Source organism: Opisthocomus hoazin, chromosome Z (assembly GCF_030867145.1).
Source record: "Opisthocomus hoazin isolate bOpiHoa1 chromosome Z, bOpiHoa1.hap1, whole genome shotgun sequence".
Taxonomy (NCBI): Eukaryota; Metazoa; Chordata; class Aves; order Opisthocomiformes; family Opisthocomidae; genus Opisthocomus; species Opisthocomus hoazin.
In genome coordinates this window covers 80,391,529-80,417,790 of record NC_134454.1, presented here as the reverse complement: position 1 = coordinate 80,417,790, position 26,262 = coordinate 80,391,529, and the positions used below count along the sequence as shown (strand labels likewise).

Sequence of the window (26,262 nt, the reverse complement as noted above, 5' to 3'; positions counted from 1 at the left end):
ATCCACTCGGCGCTCATCTGGATTTGGGTGGGTGGCCCACACCAGGGAGGAGCAGGAACACCTTTCCTCTTTCTCTTTGCAAAGAGTTTAGAGAAAGCTCATGGCTTCATCTCTGGCTTTGTCCTTTGCCGCATGCTCTGAAGGATCAGGCTCACTGGGTGCTGCGATCTGTTCCTTGCAGGGTGCCTTGGCAGAGGGGGCAGGATGCTGCCACCTTCCTCCTCCATCTCAGACCCTGCTTCAGAACTGGGAGCAGATAGTAGTCCCAAACAACCATAAATGATTAAACCTTTTCCCATCCTCAGGGGATCCCCTGTCTCCTTTCTCATGCAGGCCTGCTATCTGTCAGTGTTAGCCAGTAAAGGATGGCAGAGGGGATGGTAGGTTGCCCTTGCCAGCTATTTTATGTTCCTTAATGTCCTCCTCCTTTCAGATGCGGGGCTGAGGGTTTCACAGCTGCCTTTTCCTTCCACCTCTCAAATGGACTGGTGGCAAAACACAGCCATGCCTTGAATGGCAGAGGGAAACAGGACTGGCCAGAGAAAACTTCTGTCCCCGCTAAAACCCCTGAGAAAGGGGCTTGAAAGACAAGATGAAAGACAAGGTTGCTGGCTGCAGCTGCTTTGAGTGCTGCAGGAGGGGAAGCAGGGCCGGGGGATGCGAGATGTCACCCCAAACTGCAGAGCCCCACAGCCGGAAATTAGCCATGTGCACTGCTGAGCTGCAGCCTCTGTCAAAGCAGCAGCAATTCCAGTGGCAGGGAGAGCTGAAAGGGACTCAGGCAAAGCCTGACTCATGCTGAAGATAGCACTAATGCGCACATAAAGATGATGACAGTTCTTGATATAGAACTCTGATGTCAATGACACATGGTTTAGTATTTTGAAGCTGATGTATTTTACACCTTTGTCACCCTCTGTCAGGACAGCACGTGGGACAACGATGGTCAGCAGTTTGCCAGCCCAAGCTGTCAGGTGCTGGCGTGCCCATGCGGGGCTGCAGCTGCGGCACTGCCATCCCAGTGCCGCTCACTGCCGGGCCACCGGCAGCCCCAGCGGAGAGAGGATGGGTGCTAAAGCACTGCTGGCTTGAGCGAGGTTTAACACTGCTTTTGGGGGGGCTGTAAAAGGGGGTCTAGGCAAAGGGGAGGCAGGTATAACCTAGACGCTGAATGTCAGACCCTACACCTTACTCCACATGTTACTAATCTTGCAAAGACTCATGCTTTTCTGTCTAGCCACAGCTAAAGGCCTGATGAGATCCCACTGATTGGCAAATGAGCCCACCTCCCCCCGACAGCAGGCAGGGGAGGTTTCCGACTCTGCCTCCCAGCTGCCTGCTCTCAACACCACAGCACTAAATGAGATTGCTGGCAACACTGCAGCTGCCGAGTCCCCGCTATCTGACCCACTCTCCTAGATGACCCAGTAAGGCAGAAATTGTGGCAGACCAACATTTTTACCTTGTTCCTCAATGGCCAGCTGTATGTACTGAAGGGAGGAAAAATCCCAGCTTGGATTTGCTTATCAAAAGACCATTAGCTAAGGATTTTCTACGGCATTTCTAACAGAATAGAGAGGAGACAAGCAAAAGCAATACCAGAGTCATCATCATTTCTGTGTCCCTTGTATGCCTGGGTCAGGCTTGTTCTGGGCCACAGTGCACGCATGTTCAGCTTCACTTGGCACATATGCATTTGTGAACTAAAATTGGCAACTGCATACAAACATAAGGCTTATTGTCATATAGCCTGTATGGCTGCCCAACTGGAGTTGGAGGTGAGATGAGAGGAACAGAAGTGTTGTGAGAGTAGAAGAAAAGAGGAGAGAAACAGCCTGAGGGTTGCAGCAAGCAAGGCTTTATTGCAATAGCACTAAGGGACAAGAGACTGTGTATAGAACACATAGTTCCTTGCCCGAGGGAATTAAGACAGAAAACAGACTGTGCATAAGGAGTACAGGCAGCTAAAATGGTAGGTGTTTCAGTGATGTACAGTTCCTCTTGGTTCCAACTTCAGTTCGAATTACCTTTCAATAATTTAGATTTACAACAGCCATTAGCTTGTACGCACAGATACTTAAGCACAGCGAAAGCCGGTTGAATTTAATGATGACAAAGTGGAGTGAAGAGGGTCAGCTTTTCTTCCCTGATGAAAACTTTGCCAGAGTCTGTGCTAATTGCAATCCCTTTTAAATGACTTTCTAAGAAATTACCTGTCTTCCTTTCAGCCAGGTGGTGCTGCTGGGTGGACATGCAGAGGTGAAGGGGAGGGAAGAGGAGACGGCAGCAGGGAGATGCTGGCTGAGTACTGCACATCCGCTGGTGGGGCGGGCAGCAGAGCGTGCAAGGAACAAACCCTACAGACCCCAATCTAGAGCAAAGGACGTGAAGAGCAGGAGACTGTTAGCTGAAAGGCATGGTGTGATTTCAGAGAGCCTTTGCAGAGACACAAGCTTGCTTTGTTTCCCTTTTTGGTGTGCATTTTTGTAAACTGTTCATAACCTCTTCTGAATCAAGAACAAATATTTCCATTGCCAACCAACTGCATGCAGGGCTAGTAGTATCAACTGTCATCTTTTTTGCCTCATTATTTCTCTCCATACAAGCATCCACATCTTTTAGGTCATACTGTATCTCAAATTACCCTGGGGACAGAAAATGAGGGTGATGGGATTATCTGTCCTGAAGACAACTTCAATGTGAAGCAACATCAGAAACTCTCTCTGAACACACGGGCTGGGGTGTCTGCAGGAGACAGGGAGTGTGAATGAGGTACTGGCTCCCCTGAGACAAGAAGCTCAAGCAAGGGCACGGAGAATGAAAGAGCCGTGGTGTGTGTGGGGTGTGCACATACACACACACACACGCACACACGTTCAGCGACTCTCTCAAGCCTGGAATCTCTTTCTCACGCAACACGTGCTGCAAAGAGCCTGGCTTGCCAAGACCCAAAACAGAAATAGCTTTTACACTCAGATTTCATGACCAGTCTCTCCACTCCACTGGTGCTGGCAAACTTGGTGCTCAAAAAGGACCAGAAAAAGCTGTCAGCAGAGCGAAAGGGTGGCAGAAAACAATCTCTGCTTTCAACAGGCCTTTGTGGCGGCTAGCAGCTGCACTTGCGAGGTGAATGGAAGGGCAACGCCAAGCTTTGGGGAACAAAACCCCTTTAACTTCTTTCCAGGTCAGCACCAGTGGAGATGTGGAGGAAGCCCAGGGGCTGACAGCCTTGTCCTTTCCGGGGATGGCACTTAAGCCAAAATTTGGGGACATGGGATCTGCGGAGCTGTCTTGAAGAGAGTGTTTCCTTGGCCAGTGTGTGCACTGTGGGAAGGAGAGGAAGAATCACCCAATACACAACCGGGCAAAGCCATCTCAGAGGCAACAATCTGACTGAGGGGATGTGTCCTGACTTGGAGCTCACAGGGACAAAAAATGAGGACAGACAGAAAAACAACTCAAGCTGGCATTGTTCTGTCTCCTGCCTCTGCTCCCCAGGTGCATTAAGTCACATTGGCTCCCAATGACAGAAACAAGGTTTCTTCCTACCAGGTCTCCAGGGCCCAGTACAATAAAAGGAAAAGCAAGCTACATCTCCTATCCTGACCACGCTGTGACAAAGCTGTCAGAGCAGCTCTGATGGCATCACCTCTGCAGCAGTGTCTGGTGGGAAAGGCACAGAGAGCCGTCGCTCTTCCACAACCCTCTGGAGAGGACAGTGTTGGAAACCAGAGGCAGAAAGTCTTTTCTTCTTGTAAATTGCATTATTTTGATGCTTAGAAGCAGTGAATAGGAACAAACCCCAACAAAGTGCCTCTGCTGTTTCTGTGCTGGTGAGGGCATTTTGCAATAGCAAATCCCCGTAACACAGAGAGGTAAATTTGGGAATTAAACCTATCACACTCTGCTCACTGGAAAGGCCTCGGTGGCTGGGACAGCGACTGCATAGTTTTTGTATTTTCCCTGCAGTGTTAAATGCACTCTGCTTACTTTTGTTGGCCTTGTGAAAAATCATACTTAGGATTCACCATTGGCTCCATAATCTGATCGTCTGTAACAGACTTCACAGAGGTCAACCAACATCTACCAATGACAGTGCAAGGTGCTGGGGACCTGGCAAGGCATCACTCTGAGAGTTTGTACTTACCAGGCACATCTGACCGACCTCAAGTGAAACCAGAAGTCTCCAAGTGAAGGAACAAAGCAGCTGGTGCCCATGGGGCACTCTGCCTCTGGAAATCTCTCAGGATTAAGCCCACCACTTGAAGTCATTGGATGACTTCAACACTGTTGGACTGGCACACTGATGCACACATAGCAAACCCCAGAGGCTTTGAAGAACTGCCCCAAAGAACAGGTTTTACAACGGTGTCTGTTGACAAATCACCTCATGCCACCACCTACCTTTTCCTTCCACCTAACATCACCCCATTTCCTCCACAGAGCACAGCTCGGAGTACTCAGCCTTTCAACAGCCCCGTTTGTTAAACACTGCTAGGGTTCCTCTTAAGCACTAACTACATGATGAGTACTCAGGAAGCCAGAGTAAACTACTTGTTGAGGTGAAGGACTGGATGAAATGTACTCATGGATCTTCAGTTTCAGAACCTCAAATATTCTCTGCTTAATTTTTCATAATTCCGTGATTCTGCCTCTGGATTATAAAACTGGTCTACGAGGTCTGACAAGTTGCTTTTTTGTTGTATCCCACCTTTGAAAAGTTTTAGTATTGTTCTGTAACCTTGTTAGATGTAACAATCAGCTTTTCATAAGCATCTCTTAGTTACAAATGCCAAGACCATCAAAGAGAATTTATTTCTTCTGGGCCACAGACAACACATCAGTTTGCTTCAGAACAGCATTTATTTTTTCCCAAAGCAACCTCCACACCTGTAACAGTCTTGAACACCTGCGCACTGCCTCCACTCCTGCCCTAAAATCCTCATGAGAACATCAAAACTGTGTTTTCCAAGTTATTAAAATAGTAGACCTCATTCTCCAAGATGGATTTTAACTTTCTCTGTTTAAAATCCATTTCCTTGCCCTACACAAAAAATGCATGGGAAGCAAACAGGAAATAACATTGGATGGGAAGATTCATTCACTTTTTTTTTCCTTCCGTTCTTTCTCATAATTACTGGTGGCATGCAGCAGGTAGGGATTTGTGTGTGACAGCCAGCTTCTAGGTCATGATCTTTTCTGCAAAGTCCCCTTAAAAAAATCCATATACAGCAGAAAAAAATCCCTCTGCCAATCTAACATATAAGGGCCTTTACCAAAGTCTGGCTGAGACATCACCAATGCAAAGAGCTCAAACTGGTCTACGAAATGAGAGTATTGCACAGCCACCTTAGCAGCTGCTTGATTGTCACCTGTGCTGCACCTCACATGAACATGTGCACAACCACCTTGAATTTTGTTCTGCTTTGTAATATTCCATTGCTACACTCCGTGAGTATCCTTGTTTTGCTAGGATATAGTGGGTACAAGAAATCACCTGCTTGCTGGTATTAAAAGATCACTCAGCACTGAGAACCACAGATAAAATGCAAGTTAGGAAACACATCTGTAAAAGAACAAAACTCCCTGTCTGTGCTCTGAGTCACTAAGAGATACAAACAAAGGAGAAAATCAGTTTTAATATGTTCTTAAGTTAAATCACTGGACAATCAAGGAGATTTGGTAAATTAAAGAGAAAGAACAGAGAGCAATACTTAAAATTTAAAAATAAGAACATTTGTAATGGAGTGAAAATCAGGTAGCAATTGGGTTTCTCTTGTTTACCAGTGGACATACCAGTGCTTATGGAATCGGACTGCTTTGTGCCAGTGCATGCAAGTTACCTAAGCCTACCTCTGCAGATCCTACCATATTTGTGTTGGGAAGCCAAGAGAATAATTAGATAGGACTTAGATAGGCTTTTTCAGCACTGAGTAGAAAGTATACGGCATCTAGAAAAATAACTGGAGTCCTAACTAGGAACAGGATCACAGGATACTTCAAGTCAGAAAGGACCTCAGGAGCTTCCTAGCCCAACGTCCTGCTCCAGACAGGATCAGCTATGTGGTCAGACTGCACTGTTCAGAGCTCTATTCAGTTAGGTTTTCAAAACCTTCAAGGATGGAGATAACACTACCTCCCTGGGAAAAGCTTTCCAGTTCTTGACTGTCTTCATGGTGAAAAAGGCTTTCCTTAAGGTGATCAAGGTGAGAAAATAAACAGGTTGGGAATTAAGTGCCCATTAGATGCTACATGCCAAGTCCGGCATGTTGATCTCACTCCTCACTAGCATGGAGGAAGTTTCACATGAAGCTTTTCCACTCTTCTTACAAGTCTCCAGATTATCCTGGTCATCTCCCACCTCAGGGTCATCACCAGATACATGCAGACAGCTGGCACTGTATTTTCCCCCTTTACTCGTGCCCTTTTCCCTTTCTCTCTTTGCCCTGCCCTGAAGATGAGGAGATGACAGCGTGGTTCTAGGTCAAATGAATGTCCTGTAGACCCCCTGGAGATGCTTCAATTCACCTAGTTAATGAGACCCAAAGCAGCTACAGCCTTTTCTAACGGGGTCATGACACTACCTTCTAGGGAACCGGAAACTCCTGGATACCCATGAATGTTTAACTGCAGACAGAAAGAAGAACATTGTCAACAAAGGAGCTAAGATCACCTCTTTGTATTGCCGATCATCCCCTTTCAATGAAGGACAGCAAAACTCAAAGCACTGTCCAAAGGATCCAAAGCCAAACACAAGGACTGCTGTGTATCAGTCGCTCTTCTGCACAATGGCAGAAGTGAGTCGGCCATGTGAGCTGGGAGGAACTAAAAACACAACATCTCCCTGCACAGAAATAACTATGTCAAAGTTTTGCTTTCACATTTTGCTTCACCTCTTGCCCCACAGATCAGAGGTTGCTTAAAGCCACATTTCAGCCTGGTAGTTAAAACCTTCAGGCAGAAAAAGGATTTGAACTTCCATGTTCTGGCTGAAAGTCTGTAGCTAAAGTAGGCATGGCTGTTTCATTACTTCAGTGTCTAAAACAAACAAACAAAAATAGGACTAGGGTTTACTAGGGACTTTAAACCCAAGATACTTGCATTTTCTTTAAAAAATGTATGGAAAACCTGAAAATCTTAATTTTAAAAGTGGCCTCCATTCTGGACTGAAATCACGGCTGACAGCATCACTTTAAATATTAAATATACTAGCCTTATTCCAGACATATTTTTAGCACAGTGTCATTTAATGTGTCAAATACGGTTTCTCAGATGAAGTTATACAAAGTACACTTGCCTCATTTGTACTATTCATCTCTTTTCTCAAGTTCGTAGTCCTATATCCACTATTTAAAATAAATCATAGCAAATCTTTCTTTGTTGAAAATCTGCTCTTCCTTTTGGGCCGGGCAGTGATGGGGGACGGAGATGGGCTGTTTTCTGGCATGGAGCTGCTGGTGTTACTTGGGAGCTCTGTTGCAGCCGAGGGGCTGCCAACAGCCTACAGCTCTGACGCACCTGGTGTGATTTAATTTTCTTCTCATAGCCAGCTCACTGTTTACACATGGCAGAAAGCACTTCTAAGCATGTGAGCTTCAGACTACTGAGCTAGACAGAACTGCATCATTCCTCCAGAAGACATCAACACATGCCGACTTGACTGTACCAATACCACAGCAGGGAGCCAAAAAAAGGGTATATAGGTTGTTTGGAAAAAGTGGGGATTGTTTGGCATGTAGAGCAGAAGGTAAAAAAAGTCTAAGTTGTAGCAAACATCACATGATGGTTTTGAGTTTACAGCAGAATTGCCTTAAAACCCTGCAGAGGTTTTATTTTATTGTGCTACAGTTCCCCATTCACAATGGCTTAGGCTGAATAAATTCAAGCTCTTCTCAAGGTAAGCAGTGAGAGGAAAAACAAAGTCAAAAAAAGAAAAAGAAAGAAAAAATTTGGGCAGAGTTCACAGGTGAAAAGGACATGAAGTGGAAGACAGGAGTCAGTGAGAGGCAATGGCTCAGCTGTGCAGTCTTAAAAAGTGAGGCTGGATGATTTCACTGACATGGGAAGTGAGAGGAAGCCTGGGAGAGCAGCAGTTTGCAAAGCAGAGTGGAGAGAACAGCAGGGCTGGAGGCAAACAGATTGCAATGGTTACACAGCAGAAGCTGGAGATGATTCTTTGAGCAAATGAAGACTTGGATCTGTCTGCCAAGAACGTACTTCTCACCCCCCTGTCCCCTTGTAATCGGACTTGGAGAAAGGATGCAATAGTTGCCTATGGGGCATGCTTTTTCTATAGGTTAATTCAGAAAGAGGGTTTGGGGAATGCTCAAATGTTTTAAAGTCTGATGAACAATTCCCCATTGTCCTTCTGGAAGAAGTTTCAAAAAGGGAACTACAGCTATTTGCACAGTACCAGACTGTGACGCCTCACTTCCACGAATGATGCAATAAATGCATACCCTCAGCACAAGCTATTCAGCCATGATTCAGGCAGTAATTAAAGCTTTTTGAATGACAGTATTGTTTAACAAATGGAGAAATAGGATCAGAGGGTCCAATTACTGCTGTGACTTTGGAACTTCTTAAATAAAATCTCATCTTGGTAAATATGTGGCATCTATAAAAACAGCTTTATTTTTCTTCAGTGAGACCTACTTTATAGAGAATGACTGCCAAGTGGAACAAGAAAAGAGCTGTGCCAAATGCTTGCGGTTTGAAAGAGAAGGAGGAGAGGTGCCAGAAGGCCTGCACACAGCAGAGTAGAAAGGCTACAACTGGTACGGGCTGTGGTATTTCCTGGAGAGGCCACTGCCTCAGTACTGCCAGGGGTGAAGCGGTAGTCAGGGAACCGGCAAAGCTCCCTCTTAGTCCCAGCCAGGACCTGCAAGATCCAGAAGCCTCTTTGCACAACTAGTCCCACCATCTCCACTGCAGCTTAATTCCTGTTCCTAAAACTTCTCTGTAAAGCACTGGTGTTGGTTGGTGTAAAGAATCTGGTGGTATTTCTGACCCCAAGATGAGACGCTGAGAACAGCTGAAGCTGCAGTAGAGTTGCTTCTACCAGTCTGCTAACCTAGGCAACAGACTTTTTTGTGTGTGCCCAGTGTAGGCCCATATTGCTCCACAACCCGCTTCAATCTGTCCTCCCTCCATGAAGAACTGCAGAAGAAACCTCCGTGGTTTCTTTTCTGCTGCCCCAGCTTTTGGGAACTGCTGTTCCCCAGACCTCTGAACCAAAACTGATGGACATGATGAAGTCTGCTGTTAACTGGGTAAAAATTGTGCTTAGTTTCTTGCTGCTGCTTCTATCCTACCTCTTCCCACCATTTCATGTGGTGCTTTTCCCTAACTGCTACACCAAGAGCTTGGTCACACAGGCGATGCTTCAGCTGCATCACTTGCTGGGCCTGGCCCACGAGGCTCCGCCACGCACAGCTGGGAGTAACACTGTCTGCTATACCTGGAGCCAAGGCTGTCCCCAGGCTCAGGGGAGAGGGGCTCCCTGGATGTTTCGCTGTTCCTGCTCAGCTGAGGTCTGCATCCAAGACCACCATGGTACCCTCACCTGACAAGGACCCTGCTTGACAGGACACACAATACTGACAAAATCCTCATCTATTCTGCTCTCCTGCTGCAGCACACCAAAGTTTGTGTGTTTTTCTGAGCTCTCAGTCTCCAAAGGATCCTTTAAGATCTCAGGGAAGTGACATGAAGTTTTCAGGGTTCTGTGAGCATCCTCTGTGCATAAGGATAGCAGTTAAAAAACAAGAATTGCAGTGAACTTCCTACAGGAGCACAAATCCCTTCCCTCTGAGAAGTGTGTGCTATTTCTACTTAATAGAGTCTGATCTGCTGACGGAGCATTTTAGCCCCAACACTCAATCAGCAGACAGTAACCTTTCCCGGTTAAGAGCTGAGTGTGCAGCACAGAGAAAGCAAAGGGGGAGGCCACATTACTGAACAGTCAGAACTAATTCAATTAACCATCGGCTACAGGTTAAGGCTCATCATTAATAAATCAAACACTTCAAAAAAATGCCTCATCCAATACCATCTGTGGATGCTGTGGTCCCTTCTGGAGGCAGTTTACATTCATTGCACTGGGGTCTACTTGCTTCTCTTCAACGTTACGCAGAAACTCATCTACCTACCACGACATCAGCAGAAATTATGGAAATAGTAACACCTGGGTAATTCAGAAGTGGGGAAATGTTTCCCTGTGGTGGGCCAGAGGATCAGGTGGAACCTACATTTTAGGACACAGGGCTCTGAGAACCCAGAAAACAGTACTATTGCCCTCTTCTGTGTTGATTTTGTTAAAGATGCCAACACCTGAGCAGGCAGCCTTGTCAACTCGGCTGGTGTTAGACTTTTTAATGTCAGGAACAAGGTGCAAATCACCTTCAGGGACATCACTCTCTTTTAAACCAGGTCTCTATGTACTTCACAGAAAGCAGTGATGAGAGTAATAGGTACTGTGTAACGAGACCACAGAACACCACGTCCCTTTCACTGCTGTGGTGCTGCCTGCTGGCGTTAGGCTTTGCTAGACCAGGTAGTTGTTATTCTTATCACTACTTCAATTACCAAATTTTTCCTTCCTTCTATCACAGAATCTCAGTAACTTGCTGAATTAGTTTTGCCTCACAATGCTCTGAGCTGCTTCCCATATTTGAGGTGACAGATTATGGTGGGTCAGGGCAAAGAAGAGAACCTGTAATTTGTAGCTCTGGTCTACTGCTTCAGGAACAAAACCCCCACTTGGACACCACATGCTTTGGCCCATTCTTGTTACAGAGTAAAACAATTTCTGTAGAAGCAGATCTCCAGTATTAGCTCTCTTTCCTAGACTATCAGACCTGTAGGTGGTGTAAACATTTGGAGCGGCTGAAGGATGGCCAGATAACACCCAATAAAAGGATTCAGCTACCTTACAGCCTCCTCCTTCATGACTTTTTATCTGAAGGTGCATTGGCCAAGAGTGGTGTGTGCAACCCAAGATGTGAGTGAGTGTGTGTCTATCCGCTTGCGAGGTGCATGGGTACCCAGTAACTTGTCCCGGTATGATGGTGGAGGGCTGGGAAAGGTGTGTAAAGCCCTGGTGGGGTGGCATAAGAAATCAAGCAAATCGCAGTGACAGAAAGACTAGGCTCATCTGGTGAACCTCGTGCAACATCATGCTCCTAATTCATGTGCTCATGCTTTGCTCCTGAGATTTGCTGACTGCTACCCCCCTTCCCTCTGTCTCACCCATGCACACCCTCCCTCCTGCCCAGAGCTCTCTGCTGAACTTCGGTGAATTGCTCTGTTCCAGTTTCTCTTAATGGCTTTACTGTTTACCTGAGCCTGTGTCAGCCAGAATGTCTCGCGCTCCTCTTCCGTTCTGCCCATCTATGTCTCCTCTAACTAATCTGCAATCATATGCCTGTCACAACTGTTTTTCTGCCCTCATCTTTGCTGCTCTGTCTGCAGACAGCCTTACTGCCCTTAATGTGATGCAGCTGTTGACTCTCCAGCCCCTCCAAAAAGAGCCTGGAGATATCCTACAGGAAGCATGCCACAATAAATCTGCGTACACAATTTCTCTTATAAACGGAAAGAGTAATAACACATGAAATAATGTTTAAATAAATTCCTCCCAAGTCCCAGCAGACCTCGAAGTGGTAGGCTGCACTTCTATCTTCATGAAGAAATTCAATAGCAGTGCTATATTGCCACTGCACTCTGGCTTCCACATTACTCATCCCCCTTGTACAAAGTACAGACTGTGTTCGAGGAAATGGGTCCTCCCAGGAGAGGAAAATGGCTTTGTGCACTTAAGGTAATGATGTCACTTGAGGTCGCCACGCAAACAGTTATGGATATGGAAATCTGCGGTTTTGTCAATAGAGATGGAACCCGGGGACCGAGCTTAAGAGTTACAGCTTTTTTATATAAAATGTTTCCCTAATTTACCTACAGAGCTTTTTCCCAGAACTAACAGCTGCTATACCTAATTAACATTAATCACCTTGTTACAGAAGAGCAACTGGGAATAGTACAGTACTTGAGGTACTGACAAAAGCATACACTAATAGCATTGATTTGTCCAGTCTACTACAACCTCCCCTTATTTTTCTGTTTTCTGTATGATAAGCTTGGAAGTCATAAGTTGTGAAGCAGACTGGGAAGAGATGATGCAGAAAAGCAGCCACAGATGCGGGCAGGTACCCAGCCATTCAGCCTACACAAGATGCTTGCTGCCTGCTCTGTTTGGGACTGCATCTCCCAGCACCAGCTTTTTATCTTGACCTGCGGCCAGAGCAGCCCTGGAAGGGAATCTCTGAGCATGGCATCCTTCTGAACAGCACTGGGATATGATGCTCCTCTGTGCACTTAGTGGCTCTTTGATGGAGATGCTTTGAAACAAGCTGCGAACCTACACGCAACCCTAGGAGAGAGGGTTAAATAACTACACCAATTGAAAGATCAGTCTCAGGAGCCACATGGGGAGATAAGGGCAGTCTGTCCTTTATTGGGATTACAGACCTTCTGTAAAGTTTCAACCTGAAATGCACCAATTCTGTTATGTTGAACCCAGAGGGCTTTGTAGTTCTCAGCTCACTGACTGATATTTCCAGTGCTACTCCTCCCTCGTTGTAGAGCAATTTGGTATCTGCCATGAATGCACAGCAGCAGGCTGGAAGGCAGGAGATAACACCACAGATGTGTCATTAGCCTCTGTCCCCACATGGATTATCTCCTCTGTTCAGTTCAACCTCCACCAAGATGGGGCCCAGTCATAAATCAGACTCTCAGTTTTATCCAAGTCAAGCACACCAGGGAACAACATGCTATATTTCCTCACAACAGGGTTTTTGCGGCTGTTTTACCCCTACCAGAGTTGCTTGCTATAAGCAAACATCATTCCAGTTACTTGCTTGAGGTTTTTGAGAATCTTGTTTGTTAAAAAGCAAGAATTAATCCAATAGCACAAGTAAAATAATTTAATGCCTGGAAGTGGATGCACCTAATTGGACAGAGAGATGAACTCCTCTGCTGTGACCAAGTAAAATCTTCAGATATGTATACATCCTAAGGCGGAGAGGTGGGACTGATAAAGGAGAAGCAGAAGCAGACAAGAAGCCTCGGTGGTCTCATCTGAGATCTATCCTTGGAGGATGAGCACTATGGTTATTTGTCAGAGCATGACCTCTCCTACCAAGACTTCCTTTGCCTCTCCCCAAGCCATCTGCTTGGCTCAGGCCTCGCTATGTGTTAAAAATTTTATCCTCACACGAGTGGGTTACACTAGGTTTTGCTTTATTCACAACTCAAGAGTTGGGCCATCACCTCAGTGAGTGGCTGGTGGATTATATGCTTGAGCTACAGCAGCTTACACCACAGGCGACTTTGCAATACTTGCTGCTCTTACCAGGCTGACTAGTATGAGCCACTGTGCTTTTTGGTACCAAGATAAACACCAGCACGGGATCTAAGCTGGGAGGGGAACAAAACAGTAGCTAGGAAAGCAGGAAAATTATCTGCTACATTTGCAATTCAGGTCATTTTTTTTTTTTTACAAGAAGCTTTGCAAAGCAAATCTAAAATAAAAACCATAAACACTTTGAAGCCTGCATCAACATGAACATCGAGAGGTTTCCTCTTGGTCATACAGCAGGAGACCTCATCCACATGTAAGTCACTCAGTCTTAAGGTGGGACACAGTTTGCTTAGCTTAGACACTGATTTTTCACATACTTTTAGACACCACTGAGCAACCTTCCAAAACCAGTGCCTTCTTCTCTATCTGGTCCAAGGAGAGGAGGTGCTTACACCTAAGACAACAGGTATCCTGGAGGGATCAAGGCTGCTCTGAGTGTCTCTGTCTGTCTGCCTCTCTTCCACACACTCATCTGCAGACGGGGATGCGGGAGATTTACTACCAAGCTCCTGGTGTGGTGGATGCGCCGATGAAGATGCCACTGCACTATCCCTCATCACCACTGTGGCTGCAGCACTCCAACCAATCACCACGTTGCCCATTCTGTTTTAACACAAACTGTCACGTCGTTGACTGCTGGGCAAGACAGACAGACTGTCTGGATGGGGATTTCAGTGCAGAGAAGGGAAATTAAAAATGCATAACAGAAAAACAGATGGCATAAGCTTCATTAAAATAATATCTCGTCCCAGGAGGCTCCGTTGCCTTCCAGTGGATATGCAACCCCTGAGATTTACATTTGGGGATTATTCCGTTCCTCCCTCTCTCCTTATCACAACTTTCTTCTGTTTTCAAAAGGCTTGTGGTATGTGCTCCATCTGGATATGCCTCCTAATAAGGATGGGCTGGGCACATCTCCTAAGCACTAATGTACACCCAGCCCCCCTCCCCATGCTGTTGGGAGCCTCCTTATCAAGTGAGTTGAAAGAAAGGAAGAAGCGTGGCTGAGCCTTGCAGTTCCTGACAGAAAGACAAAGTGGGAGTCTTAGAAAAGTAAGAAACACATAATTAATATGGATATAATAGCAATAAGGGTTTAAGATGATGAACTACATGAACTGGAAGATGTTACTTCCCCTTGGTGTGAGGTTCTCCTCTTTTTTGATGTGGCCTCAGCAGCAAGCTAAATGTTTTACTGTCCACTTATAAACCAGGTGGAACCTTTAGGAAGTCACTAGAAGTATAAGCCACCTGTGAAGCTTTTCTTGTACCTAACTGACCCCCCAGCAAACACGTGGCCAAACGTATTTATTCAGAGGGGGAGAAACAACAAAGACCATTCACGCAGCGGGATAAATCTTGTGTTCAGTGCGTGCAGCACAGCACACTGCTTCTGTCACACTTCAATCACTGTGGGCTCTAGAAGCAAAAGTTATATTCATGCTGGGTTGGTATTTAATTGAGCTCACTTGAATCAAGTTTCCAGCAAGCACATATGACAGATTTATATATGAGTCTTCACAGAGGGAAAAACAACATTTATCAACCTTCCATCAGAGCATTTGACATTCGAACAATTGATTCCGGTTTAACAGTGAAAAATGCCACTATCCATATAGAAATCCTGCAACAGGATGAAAACCCAAGTTGCTACCATGCCCAACAATAGCTCTCTCAGTTAAGCTATTAAACATTTATATACTGCCTTAACTTTGTCTAGCCTTAAAGAGATTAAAAAAACAATCCAAATCCTGACAAGTTTAATGCAGAAGAGACAAAAAAATCTTGTTGGAGGAACAGGGGCCAGAGCTGGGTGATGTGAGCCACTACACTACATGAAAATTGTAAAGGCTGGGCAGACTTTAAGAATAACAGCAGCAGCAGATGAAGTGGATTAAAGGCATGTTACACTGGCTACAGACAATACTGTTAGTCTCATTTTGCCCCAGGTAACCTAGAGTTAATCTGGGTATGGCTAAGAGTAAAGAGTCAATCCAAATGCCACTAGATACGTGTTCACCCTAATGAAAGAGACGTGCTGTTTCCACAGGGCAAGAGAGGTGTTTGAGCAGACTTCTCTCTGGAGACCAGGCAGGAAGATGCTTGTCAGTCTTGCAAGACAATTCCTTTTAAGTAGGTAGGTTTCACTCACTATTACCCTCATAAGCATATTGCGGTCAGCACCGAGTATTTACTGGGCAGGAGCACTAGCTGGAAAGGAGGTCCTGGCAATGGTACACCTCTATCTACTGCAAAAATTGTTCAGACTCTTCCAATACCTCCTTTTGCCTCTTTACTGATGGATAGTAGCATTCAGCAGTGGCTAAATGAAACAAAAATTTCCCTGTGTGGAAACCCAGAAGTCCTGGCAGAAAGACCAATCATTCTATTGTATCTGATCTTCAGAAAAAAGGTGGTAAATTCTGCAGAAGTGCGACTATGGTGTATTTTCATGTATTAGTCCATTTTAATAACTAGTCACCTTGCAATCAACTAACATAATAGGCTTCCTCTTCTTTAGTCACCTCCAGTTGGTAAACTCCAGTTTACAGCAGACTGAGTATCTTCTGTCATATTTTTCTCATTTCTATTATTCCAGTTTTCATGTTTTTTCTCCATGGTATTTCTGAGTCTTTGTTGTACTGATGTCTCCCAAATATGCTATGACTACATTTTCTTTGCTGACTCCTGCTTTTTGAGTCAAAGTCTTCAATGAACGTATAAATGAAATGACTGTTTTGGAGAACTCCATTAGCAATGTCCCTTCTTCTGATACTTTCTCCTTCAACACTGTCTGGTGCGTTTTGAGTTCCCGGGTTTCTCAATCTACTGGCTTTGTGTAAGCACTTAGTTTATAAAACTGAGGTTTGTTACAGATCTACCTCAAATTACCTTTTCATTTAATTCGTGTGAATTGAATTTGTCATCCCTGAATCCAATTCTACTTCCTACTATCAGATCTCCTACAATGTCCTCATGACTTACCAAAGCCAAGTCTAAAACAGTGTCATATCCTGTCACATTAGCAAATCTCAGGAGGATATTTTTATTGCCTAGAAATGCAAGAATATCTCAGACTTACCAGTAATAGTATCAACTACTCTACAACTTGATTCCTGACGTTAAATTATCCAAAACAACTATTGCAGTAGTAATTATTTCTCTAACAACATTACAGAACGCTCTTGGCAGTGAAAAAGGATCCTGGTGGCACATAGCATGCTGGCAGTGATAATATTTTACCAAACTGTGAGTTGTGCTGTCATTAACACATACTGCTGCTCCCTGCCTTCTTCTGAGAAGCAGCCACTGGTTTTAGAGTATTCATGACTGTGATTGCAAGACAGGTCTACTGCTCCAATGCACTTGGCTCGTATTTCTATCACATTCTTCTATCACACAAGTCTTAGGAGGAGCAGCCGAGGGAACTGGGGTTGTTCAATCTGGATAAAAGGAGAACACTACCTGAAAGGAGGCTGTAGTGAGATGGGGGTCAGTCTCTTCTACCAAGTAACAGGCAATAGGACAAGGTGAAATGGCCTGACGTTGTGTCAGGGGAGGTTTAGATTGGATATTACGGAAAAATTCTTCACTGAAAGAGTTGTAAAGCATTGGAATAGGCTGCCCAGGGAGGTGGTGGAGTCACCATCCCTGGAAGTATTTTAAAGACATGTAGATGCAGAGCTTTAGGGACATGGTTTAGTGGTGGAATTGACAGTGTTAGGTTAGCAGTTGGACTCAATGATCTTGAAGGTGTCTTCCAACCTAAACAATTCTATGCTTCTAGGATCTGTAGCTCAAGGTCCTCCGCTTTCCTGCATAATCTTGCTGCTTTTGCACAGCCAGCTTTAAATCTTCTCCTTCCTAGACACTCTTGCAGCGAGGTCTTGCCTATTCAGCTACTTTCTTTTCCTTCGCCATTTCTGGGTCTACTCTGGGATACTGCTTTCTGCACTACTATGACCAGATTGTCTGATTATTCGGTCTGCTACATACTCAGGCAGAGCTTTGAGATTTCACAAGTATTCCTCAGCCTCTTTCCAGTGTTTCTTCAAGGTCTCTCTTATAAATGTCACCAACTTGCTGCTGTTTGCAGTAGTAATGCAGGTCCTTGGGTAAAATCTATCTATTTAGAACACCTCTTCATAGCCACACACCAATGCCCAAACTTTCCCAAACCTTCTTCAAACATAGCTGTGTGCTGACCTCCCCAGTCGCTCACTTGGTAGGGACCAGAGCTATTCCACTGCACATGTGGCCATCCACTTCTTTCACAGCCTTCCCCAACACAGTGTAGTCACCCTCAATCGGCTTCAGCAACATCCCCTCAATGTCATTTGTTCTGATGTGAAGGACAACCAAGGGACTGCTTCCTGCTCCTATTAGGAAATTTTCCAGACTTAGATTCTCAGTTTTTATCCATGCTCTGAGCAAAAAGCACACTGTTCCTTTGACTTGTCCTTCATCAGGTTCTTGAGGCTCTGTGGCACAATAGTGGTGCAGGTGTTGTAGGCAGGACAGCCACATGTGGATTGCTGTTCTCTTGTAAGCACTTGTCTTGTGAGGAAGCAACATATTGTGCTAACTGGATGATTCTGCTTACAGAACTTAAAAAATATTGCTCAGAAATAGCACAAGTGTTTTTATGTGAACCTTTACAGACCTACAAGCCCTCCATCTGACAGTAACACAGCTCTGTCTTTTCCTGGTATTGGCCCAAGTCTCTGATCCTTTCCCTTTTGCTTGCAGTTATTCTGTCTTCTCTTGTTTTTACAGTCCTTCTATATTATCTTCAATATCTGGCCAAGTCTTGATCTTAGCTTGACAAAAATCTGTAGGTTTAAAAAGCTATGCCTTCCTTCCCTCCTCTACCACAGCCCAAGATACAGGTTCCTTACATGCTTGTACATCAGTTCTCTCAGCAGCAGAATCACAATGATACAACTACTGTGTGAGCTGTTGGAGTTGGGCTGGCGTGGTCAGCCACATGCATGGAGATCTGCACATGATTCCACGAGCACCTCACCGTATTCCAGACCTTGGATTCAGCCTTTTGACTCTCCATTAGCAAAGACTCACCTAACTTCACTTGAAGTGGGGACGGCTTATAGTTCATGGCTACAGTGTCTCCCTCTCTCGTATCACAATCTCTGTCCGAAATAGATGCAGCTGTTGGATCCTGTTAAGAAAGAAGAAGAAAAAAAAATGGAATGGTTTAGCTAAAAGTTATGCAGTCTCTTCGCTAAGTCCATCCCCACCTGCATTCAGAGGGAGCAGAGAACATGCCCGTGTTTTGAACAGCTGAAACCCAGGGGCAAAACACAGAAGTTTGGAAGCACATTTAGTATGCTAAAGTACCTCTGGAAACACCAGATTTCAACACCAGACTTATATGATGGATGATACTGGGAATACAACGTGGAGGGTGGGTCATCAGTTGAAATTCAGCCTGGGCTGGCAGTAGCCCCAAACGATTTTCACGTGATGACTCTTTGGGGTGCTGTATGAAATGCATTCACAGTTTCAGCCAAATTCCAAGCAGACCAGTCAAACTCATGATTTAAACTGAAAAGCTCATGACCACCTGTGTGAAACTCCAGCTCAGAAGGAACGAGGATTGACTGAGTAGGAGAATTAAATCGCCATTTCCTCTTAGGAGAGAGATCAAGAAGTCTGTACTTCCCATTCTGGATCTACTTTGCAGCTAACTGGAAAGATTTAATTTCAGTATCTGTCAGCAAAGCACCTTTCACTGTCACTGAAATCCCCGCAAAAAAACAAAGCTCCCCAAACACGGAGTCCGCTCTATCACACCTACATGCAGACAGCCTAATCCAGGTAGTGTTGTACTCTGTGGTACAGCACGTCAAAGGATTCAGAGAGAGACAAACTACCAATTCAGGTAGTTCTACCACTGCTATAAAAATTTAAAGTCCTTTCACGGCAAACTTCAAAACTGCTGGAAATGTCTCTAGTTAGCACCACAGAGAAAATTAAAATTGGTTTTCAAACATGTTCACTTCTTCCCACTTAGAAGCCAGAAACTAAACTGAACCTGCATATATATATATATATACACATATATATATATATGTGTATGCACATTTGGATTTGTAACAGGTAGAGCTGTACAGGGAAAATAAACATCCAGTATTAGGTCCAATATTGGAAGAAACCATTGCTTTGTAAGAAATGGAACAAACCATCAAAAACTAAATACTCGAAAATACCATTCCAAACTGGTGAATTTAGATTGTCTGTCTCTCCATTTCTGGACTTCGTGATTTTTACACAAATTCTTATAAAAATACAACCCATCAGTTGTCACTGACATCTGTACACAAGGCAGAGTCACCGAGTTTCAAAGCAAGATACCATCCCTCTTTGCTTTCAGTAAATAAATCATTAAGTGAGCCACTGTCCCTTCCCCCCCAGTACCTGCCTTCTCTCTGCAGTGCACATTACTTCTTTTTAATATGCTGTGCTTATGAGATAAAACGTGACTCTTGAATTAGGCTCTATCTTCACAGAAACTGGTCAAATAACGTATGTAGAGTTACAATGTTTTATCAAAATTCTGCTCCTTTGCACTAACCAGTAGACTTTCACAGTACTTAAAATGGATGGTGCTTACAAGACTTTGCATTCAATGACATTAAATAGATAATCCTGAACCAAATGGAATTTCTTCTGCTTTCCTCTAATGCAATCATTGCTGCACTTCTCTAACGCAGCAGTTTAATGACTGGTTAAACAGGTTAGAGCAGGTTCCAAACAAACCAACCAGTCTCCAGGCTAACATAGTTAAGTATAAATGAAGAATGACCTGCATTTTAAGTTAAAAATCCACACTAAATGACAAAATACAGCAGTTGAATGGCAAAAGTATAGCAGTTTAAATGAAGCTAAAAGTGAAACGGCACACGGAAGAAAAACAATTACAACTTTATACATGAAAATGATGAGCTATAGCTAGCTACTGTCACTCAAGGAAGAGATCTTGGATGACAGGTTCTATCAGATGTCCAGCTAGATAGATCAGGACTCTTTAGCCAGGGAGAGACAATGGACAGGGGCTCTGGGAGAAGCCTAAATAATCCCGAGCAGGGTAAGAAGGTGAATAGGGATCAGCTTGCCCTTATTTTGTACAAGCATGAGATATCAAGTGGCAGTTAACATGCAGCAGCTGGAAACAAACTCAGTATGTCTCTGTACAGCAGACGATATGCTGCTGTGGATGCCAGCAGGGGCTCAGGAAAGGGTGAGAAAAATGAGTGGAATGGATATTCACCTAATCCAAAAGCACGGCAGAGATTGCTGGAGGAGGGGAACAAGCCACCTTTATTTTCTGTCTCAGAACCTATTCTACGATCTCAACTGAAGACCAGTTCTTGCGGTATCCTTGTAACATGGGATCGGTCTCCAACACGTCCAGCTGAAGGGGCTAGACCAGAACCCAGGCTGTAGGAAAGGATATTGCTGGGAATGGCTAGATAATAGAATGGACACGGCTGTCTCCCAGACAGAGGCTAGAACGTCTCCAGGAGGGATGTGTAAGGTGGTGTCATCACCTGAGGCCAGGCTTCCCAGACGAGAATCTTTTCTCTGACAGTCTGGGAAAAGGCAGGATACAGCTGTTTTTAAGGAGCATGACTCCAAGAGCTGGATGCTTCCTAGTACTACTGCACACAAACAAATCCTTGGAGCCCCAGCCTGCTGGCTGCAGGAAGGCAAGGGAGTAGACATATTACGGTAAAGGACACAGTGCAATGGCCACTGCTTCCTGCACTGGTGCAGTCCAGCATAAAGCCATGTAACTCACAGCCAGAAGTTCACATGGCAGAGAAAGTGCCTGGCCACCCGGACTAGCTCCGGTTCACACTCAAAATTATGCTTAAACTCTTTAAAACAAGCCCTTACTTTTCTCAGAAGCTGATGTGCTGACAGTAGCTTTTCCTTGTCGGTAGCCTGCCAGTGATATCAGACATCCATTTGCATGAACAGAGGGAAGGAAGAAGTGTTGTGAGGTGCTTTTGAGGATTCAGACTCTGGTCCTGGACCAGAGGACTCAGCTGGAGCAATCTCAAAGCTCGGCTCTAGACCAAACAAACAGAAAAGGCTTCCTAGACCTCCAGAGATAACAGAAACAATTTTCAAAGAGCTACTCATTCCATCCTTAGACACTCATCTTAAAAGGAGATGAAGCCATCCCTGGAGATGTGTCTCCCTCTCCCAACTGACTACTGCGGAGGCCTGGCAACTGGTGGAGACTGCACCCCTGCCTCTGACACGGGAGGCAAGAATGATGGACACACCAGCAGAGTCCATAGTAACACCAGCCCACACCAGAGATTCATCTCCAAGGTTTGGAACAACACTTTTCTGCCGCAGCGGCATGGCACCTCTACAGCAGACCCATAGGGGAACATTATGGGTGCACAGCAGACCCACCCTTGCGCAGAGCGATCACAAAGCACCAGCAGAGTCCGGGTGACCACCACCACGTGCACAGGCCAGGCCACAGAGTAAAATGGATCCAAGAGGAAAACGACTTGGGCCAGAGACAGCGTCCCCAGTGCCAGCCCGCATGTGGCCCAGGAGTGCCAAGGCACTGTCATATTTCCCATCCACCATTTCATATACGTTCTGCAGCAATGCACAGGACTCCATAGTAACAATCCTGGCTGAGAGAACAACAGCGTTCCCACGGCAGCTTGGCTGGAGCTGCTTCTTTGCACGAACACACTTTGCTTCTGTGCATACTGAACAGGTGCATTTCTCTCTACATAGCTCATCCACCCAGAGAAACATTTACTTGACTAATTAATGTTTTGCTTGTGAATGCCTACGAGCACACTGAGACTCACCGCAGGCTTTTGCTACTGGAATTCACTTGGTGATTTTGTCCTTTTCTACAAGCCTCCCTAAAGCAATGCATTCAGCTCCGACCCCAATGTCAAAATCTCAGCTACGTGGTGTGACTGGTCCCAGACCAGATGATGTGATTCCTCTCTGCTCACTGGGGAGAACGCAACACTCCCAATCAAAAGGCAAGTGCTGACATGTGGCTGCAGGGGCTCTAAATGGCTATGGGAATTTAACACATTTAAGGTTTTTTTTTGTTCCTGAGGCCTCCTTGTGTCTTCACTCCCAGGGAAAAAAAACCATTCAATCAGGCCACTACATAAACATTTCACTGGGGCCAGAGTTAATCAAAGTTTTCTCCCCACGTGCTCACACCTTAATTGGGCACGCACAACTGCAGCATTTGAATGGTGGGGTGGTTCCTTACTAGTTTGTTTTTTTCTATAGGCTCAACACAATGGACCTTGAAAAGTGCCCTTCTGCTAGGTAAAGCCATGTCCTATGGTGTGTACCATGTGCCAATTCTGAACATCAGAAATTAGTTCCAGTGAACCTTCATGGAGCAGGACTGCTGTGAGTCTTTGGTATACAGGGGCACAGAGGGAAGCTGAAACCACGGGTTTAAGGAAGATGGCATGCTCAGGAAGGTTTTTATTCTTTTTCTTTTTTTTTTTAAATCTCCCCTTTCCTTTTCGCAGTACTTAGCAAGAAACACAACATCTGCCATAATGCACCAGGTCAATAGCCTTTACTCTTACTGTCTACCTCTCCCAGTACTGCACACTTACTGCAGGGGTGAAACGGCCCCAGATGGCCAGCATAGTGTGCAGTTACACCCTAAGCAATGGGGCAAGGTACAAACACACCCTTGCAGCACCTTGGAAAATGCAGCTTCCTTTGCCTTCCTTCACAGTGAACACTTCTGACATCTTGCACGCCTAACAAGCCTCTGCTTTCCACTCTGCAAATCCTTTGGGACCTTGGTGCATGTGGAAGGGAACGGGCACACGCAGTTTTTGCGGCCTTCAGCTGCCCCTTAAAAACAGCTGGAAACCGAGATGTCTCTATCTGCCCACACTGCCCAACCCTAAACATCAGTCATTTTTACAGCCCTAAGAAAATGTTCTTCCCTCTGCTGTCTCTGGGAAATTCTGTGATCATTAAAGCAGCTCTACTTTTTGATAAAAGCATAGGGCATGATTGCCCTTACCCTCTAATCTCAAGGAAAGACCCAATACACAGGGCTTTACACTTCTCTTCACAGTTCAAAGCCTTTGGTCTGATCATCATTAGCTGAATCAGTATGAGCTGACTGCTCAGGAGCATCATCCAACTACCTTTGTCTTTCTCCTGTACCAGCTGATGATGTGCTTGCTGTCTTCTGTCCCACTTAAAGATAGTGGAAGTCTCAGTACCAACACATGTGTGACAGCCTACAGTGAGCACTTGCAGCTCAGCGGAATTCCGCTTTCTGAAGCTGCCCATGTGGATCACACATTGCACACAAATGCTAAGAAGAAAGGACAAGCCCAAGTGTTTTGCTTCTTTTCCACATCAAACACTGAGTCTGGAAAATTTGACAGAAGTTCGGTGCATGAAAGACTGACTTTGTGAGCAGAAAAACAAGTGAGAAACCACATGCACCCCAAATACAGGGGTACATTTGGGTCGCTGAATAGTCTCTACTATTCCCATATTGTCATCTCAGACCCTGGGGCTAGAACATTGCTCCTGCTAATAAATATTTACGCCTTCAGTCTCTCTGTCCTAGGAACAGAAAATCCTTTGCTGCTTGCACATTCACTCTGCCCCAAGCTGTACTGCACGAGGTTATCCTGAGAAATGCAGCTGCAGGCAGCAGGCTTCTGCTGAGGGGACTGATGTGTACAGGTAGGTATGTAAATCACGATCTCACAGCGTTTTGGGCAACAGAACTCTGCAGCCTCCAGGTACCACCACAACATAGACATGAAATATCTATGAACATAAAGTGCTTAAAAAAAATCACTGCAAAGCAAGATGTGCATAGCCGGTCTATGTGAGCAACAGCATAAAAGAAGAGGCTCAAAGGCTGTGAGATTTATAGTGAATCAAGACGAATCCACCATACAGATGAAGAATGGTCAGTAATAGCATGTTCAGCAAGAGAAAGGAAACGTCACAGGGGGATGCATGGCAGGAATGGAACCTGCAAACCTCACAAAAGACTCTCTCATGTTCTCCTCCACATCCCTCAGGCTTCAGCTTAAACACACAATTTTGGAGCCCATTATTTCAAGGAAGATGTAATCCCCTCAGCAGTCCTACAGATAAAAGCTAGAAGCTACAACCATCCAGGAACACTGGAAGAATGAGGTTATTTAGAGAAGAAAGGGGAAGACTAAGGAGAGATACAATAGTCATCTTCAGATACAGAAAGGGCTGCCACAGAGAAAAAGGGAATAGTGTTTTTTTTTCCATGTTTCTGATCACCAGAATAAGAAATGATTACCTTAACTTGCATCAGGGTTGCAAGGAAATATCAGAGAAAACTGTAAAGGTAAGGCTAAGGAGCCATCATTTGTGACAAAGTTGTGTAACTGCTGTTGCAAGTCCAGGTTAGAAACACATTTTTCAGACAAAGTCAACAGAGCTGATTCGGTTTTGGGGCAGCCTGACCTGGGTTTGGTGCAAGCTGGTAAGATCCCTGATCTTTATAGGTCCTTTTCCCCCATCTGTTTTCAGAAGAGAGGAGTCTGCTTCTAAGCTGAACTCTTTCAGGCAGAACACCAGTTTATCCTGGGAACTGGGGGCTCTCCAAACTCCCCTACTCACTGCCAAGGACCATGGCTGGCCTTCACCTTCTCTCTGGCTGAGCTGAAGAAAACCACCTTTTTTCCAAGTCTCACAGTCTCACTGAAGGAACTCCAGAATCACACTGTGACCAAAGCAGAAGGCTCCCAGGAAGATGTGGTTGTCATTTTTCATCAACATGTGACACGCACGCTGCTGGATCCAGAGCACTAACCACTCATCCCAGCATCACCACCCCGTGCCAAAGTGAAAATAAATGGCATTTTGGTGACACAGCAACTGATGCACTGAAATACATTTTGAAACCTACTGACTCAGTTTCAGCAAAGCAACAAACAACTGTTTATTGACTTTCTACTAGCTCGCCAATGCACCAGTTACAACATTGCTGTTCTTCTTTTCTGAGCAACTGCTGAACACATCTTATTTAACAGTAGCAAATTAGGCCTGCAAGATCCACTACAAGATCCAGATTTTGAACCTGATTAATTTATAACTGTAAGACAAAGTGGTATTTGAAGTCTTTTTCTTTCAGCAGTTGAAAAGCCAGCAGTGTTAATATTGCTGCATAATTAAAACATCAAATCATATTAATGACATTGAACCAGAACATCAACTGAAATATCTTTTTACTATGTATACCTGCAGCTGGGGTAGCTCAGCTCACTAGCAGGTAACGACAAGTTTGGATCTTTGCTTTATTTCAAATGGGGGCAGAAGAGAAGTGCCAGTCTGCCTGTGTGTGCCACAGTGTTTGTGCTGAAACACTCCCTTGGAGCCTCGGCTGCAAAGGGTCTGCCCGACGGCCACATTCAAGCTGAACAAAACGCAGCAAACAGAAAGGCATAAGCTGTGGAAAGGGAACAAGATGTTTCGGAGCTCTGTTTTCCTAATCAAAAATGACATTTGCAGTACAGAGAAAAAAGTCTCTTTTTTTAGATGATGATGTATGACTAATTCTGGGAGTCTATGGTAACAGAGGAAGCACCAATTCAGTAAATAGACCAAATACTTTGGGAAAGCATCTGAGGGACAAGGGAGAAAAATAGGAGAAGTTACATGATTTCTGTTAAGATTTCCCTCCGAGAAACCAGCAGCACAAGCAGCCCCCGGTCCTTTCCTTTCAATCACGTTAGAGTACACCGAACACCGCATTTCCCTCCAAGCTCTTCTCACGCACA

General features: G+C 45.0%; 1 protein-coding gene across 3 annotated transcripts in view; it reads right to left on the bottom strand.

Moving 5' to 3' along the window:
* FAM219A (family with sequence similarity 219 member A) overlaps positions 1 to 26,262 on the bottom strand; it is a 99,312-nt gene that overhangs the window by 26,160 nt on the left and 46,890 nt on the right. For all 3 annotated transcript variants that reach the window (XM_075410566.1, XM_075410565.1, XM_075410567.1), the window contains exon 2: positions 18,503 to 18,602. In XM_075410566.1, coding sequence (XP_075266681.1) covers positions 18,503 to 18,602 — 100 coding nt within the window. The remainder of the gene's footprint in view (positions 1 to 18,502; positions 18,603 to 26,262) is intronic.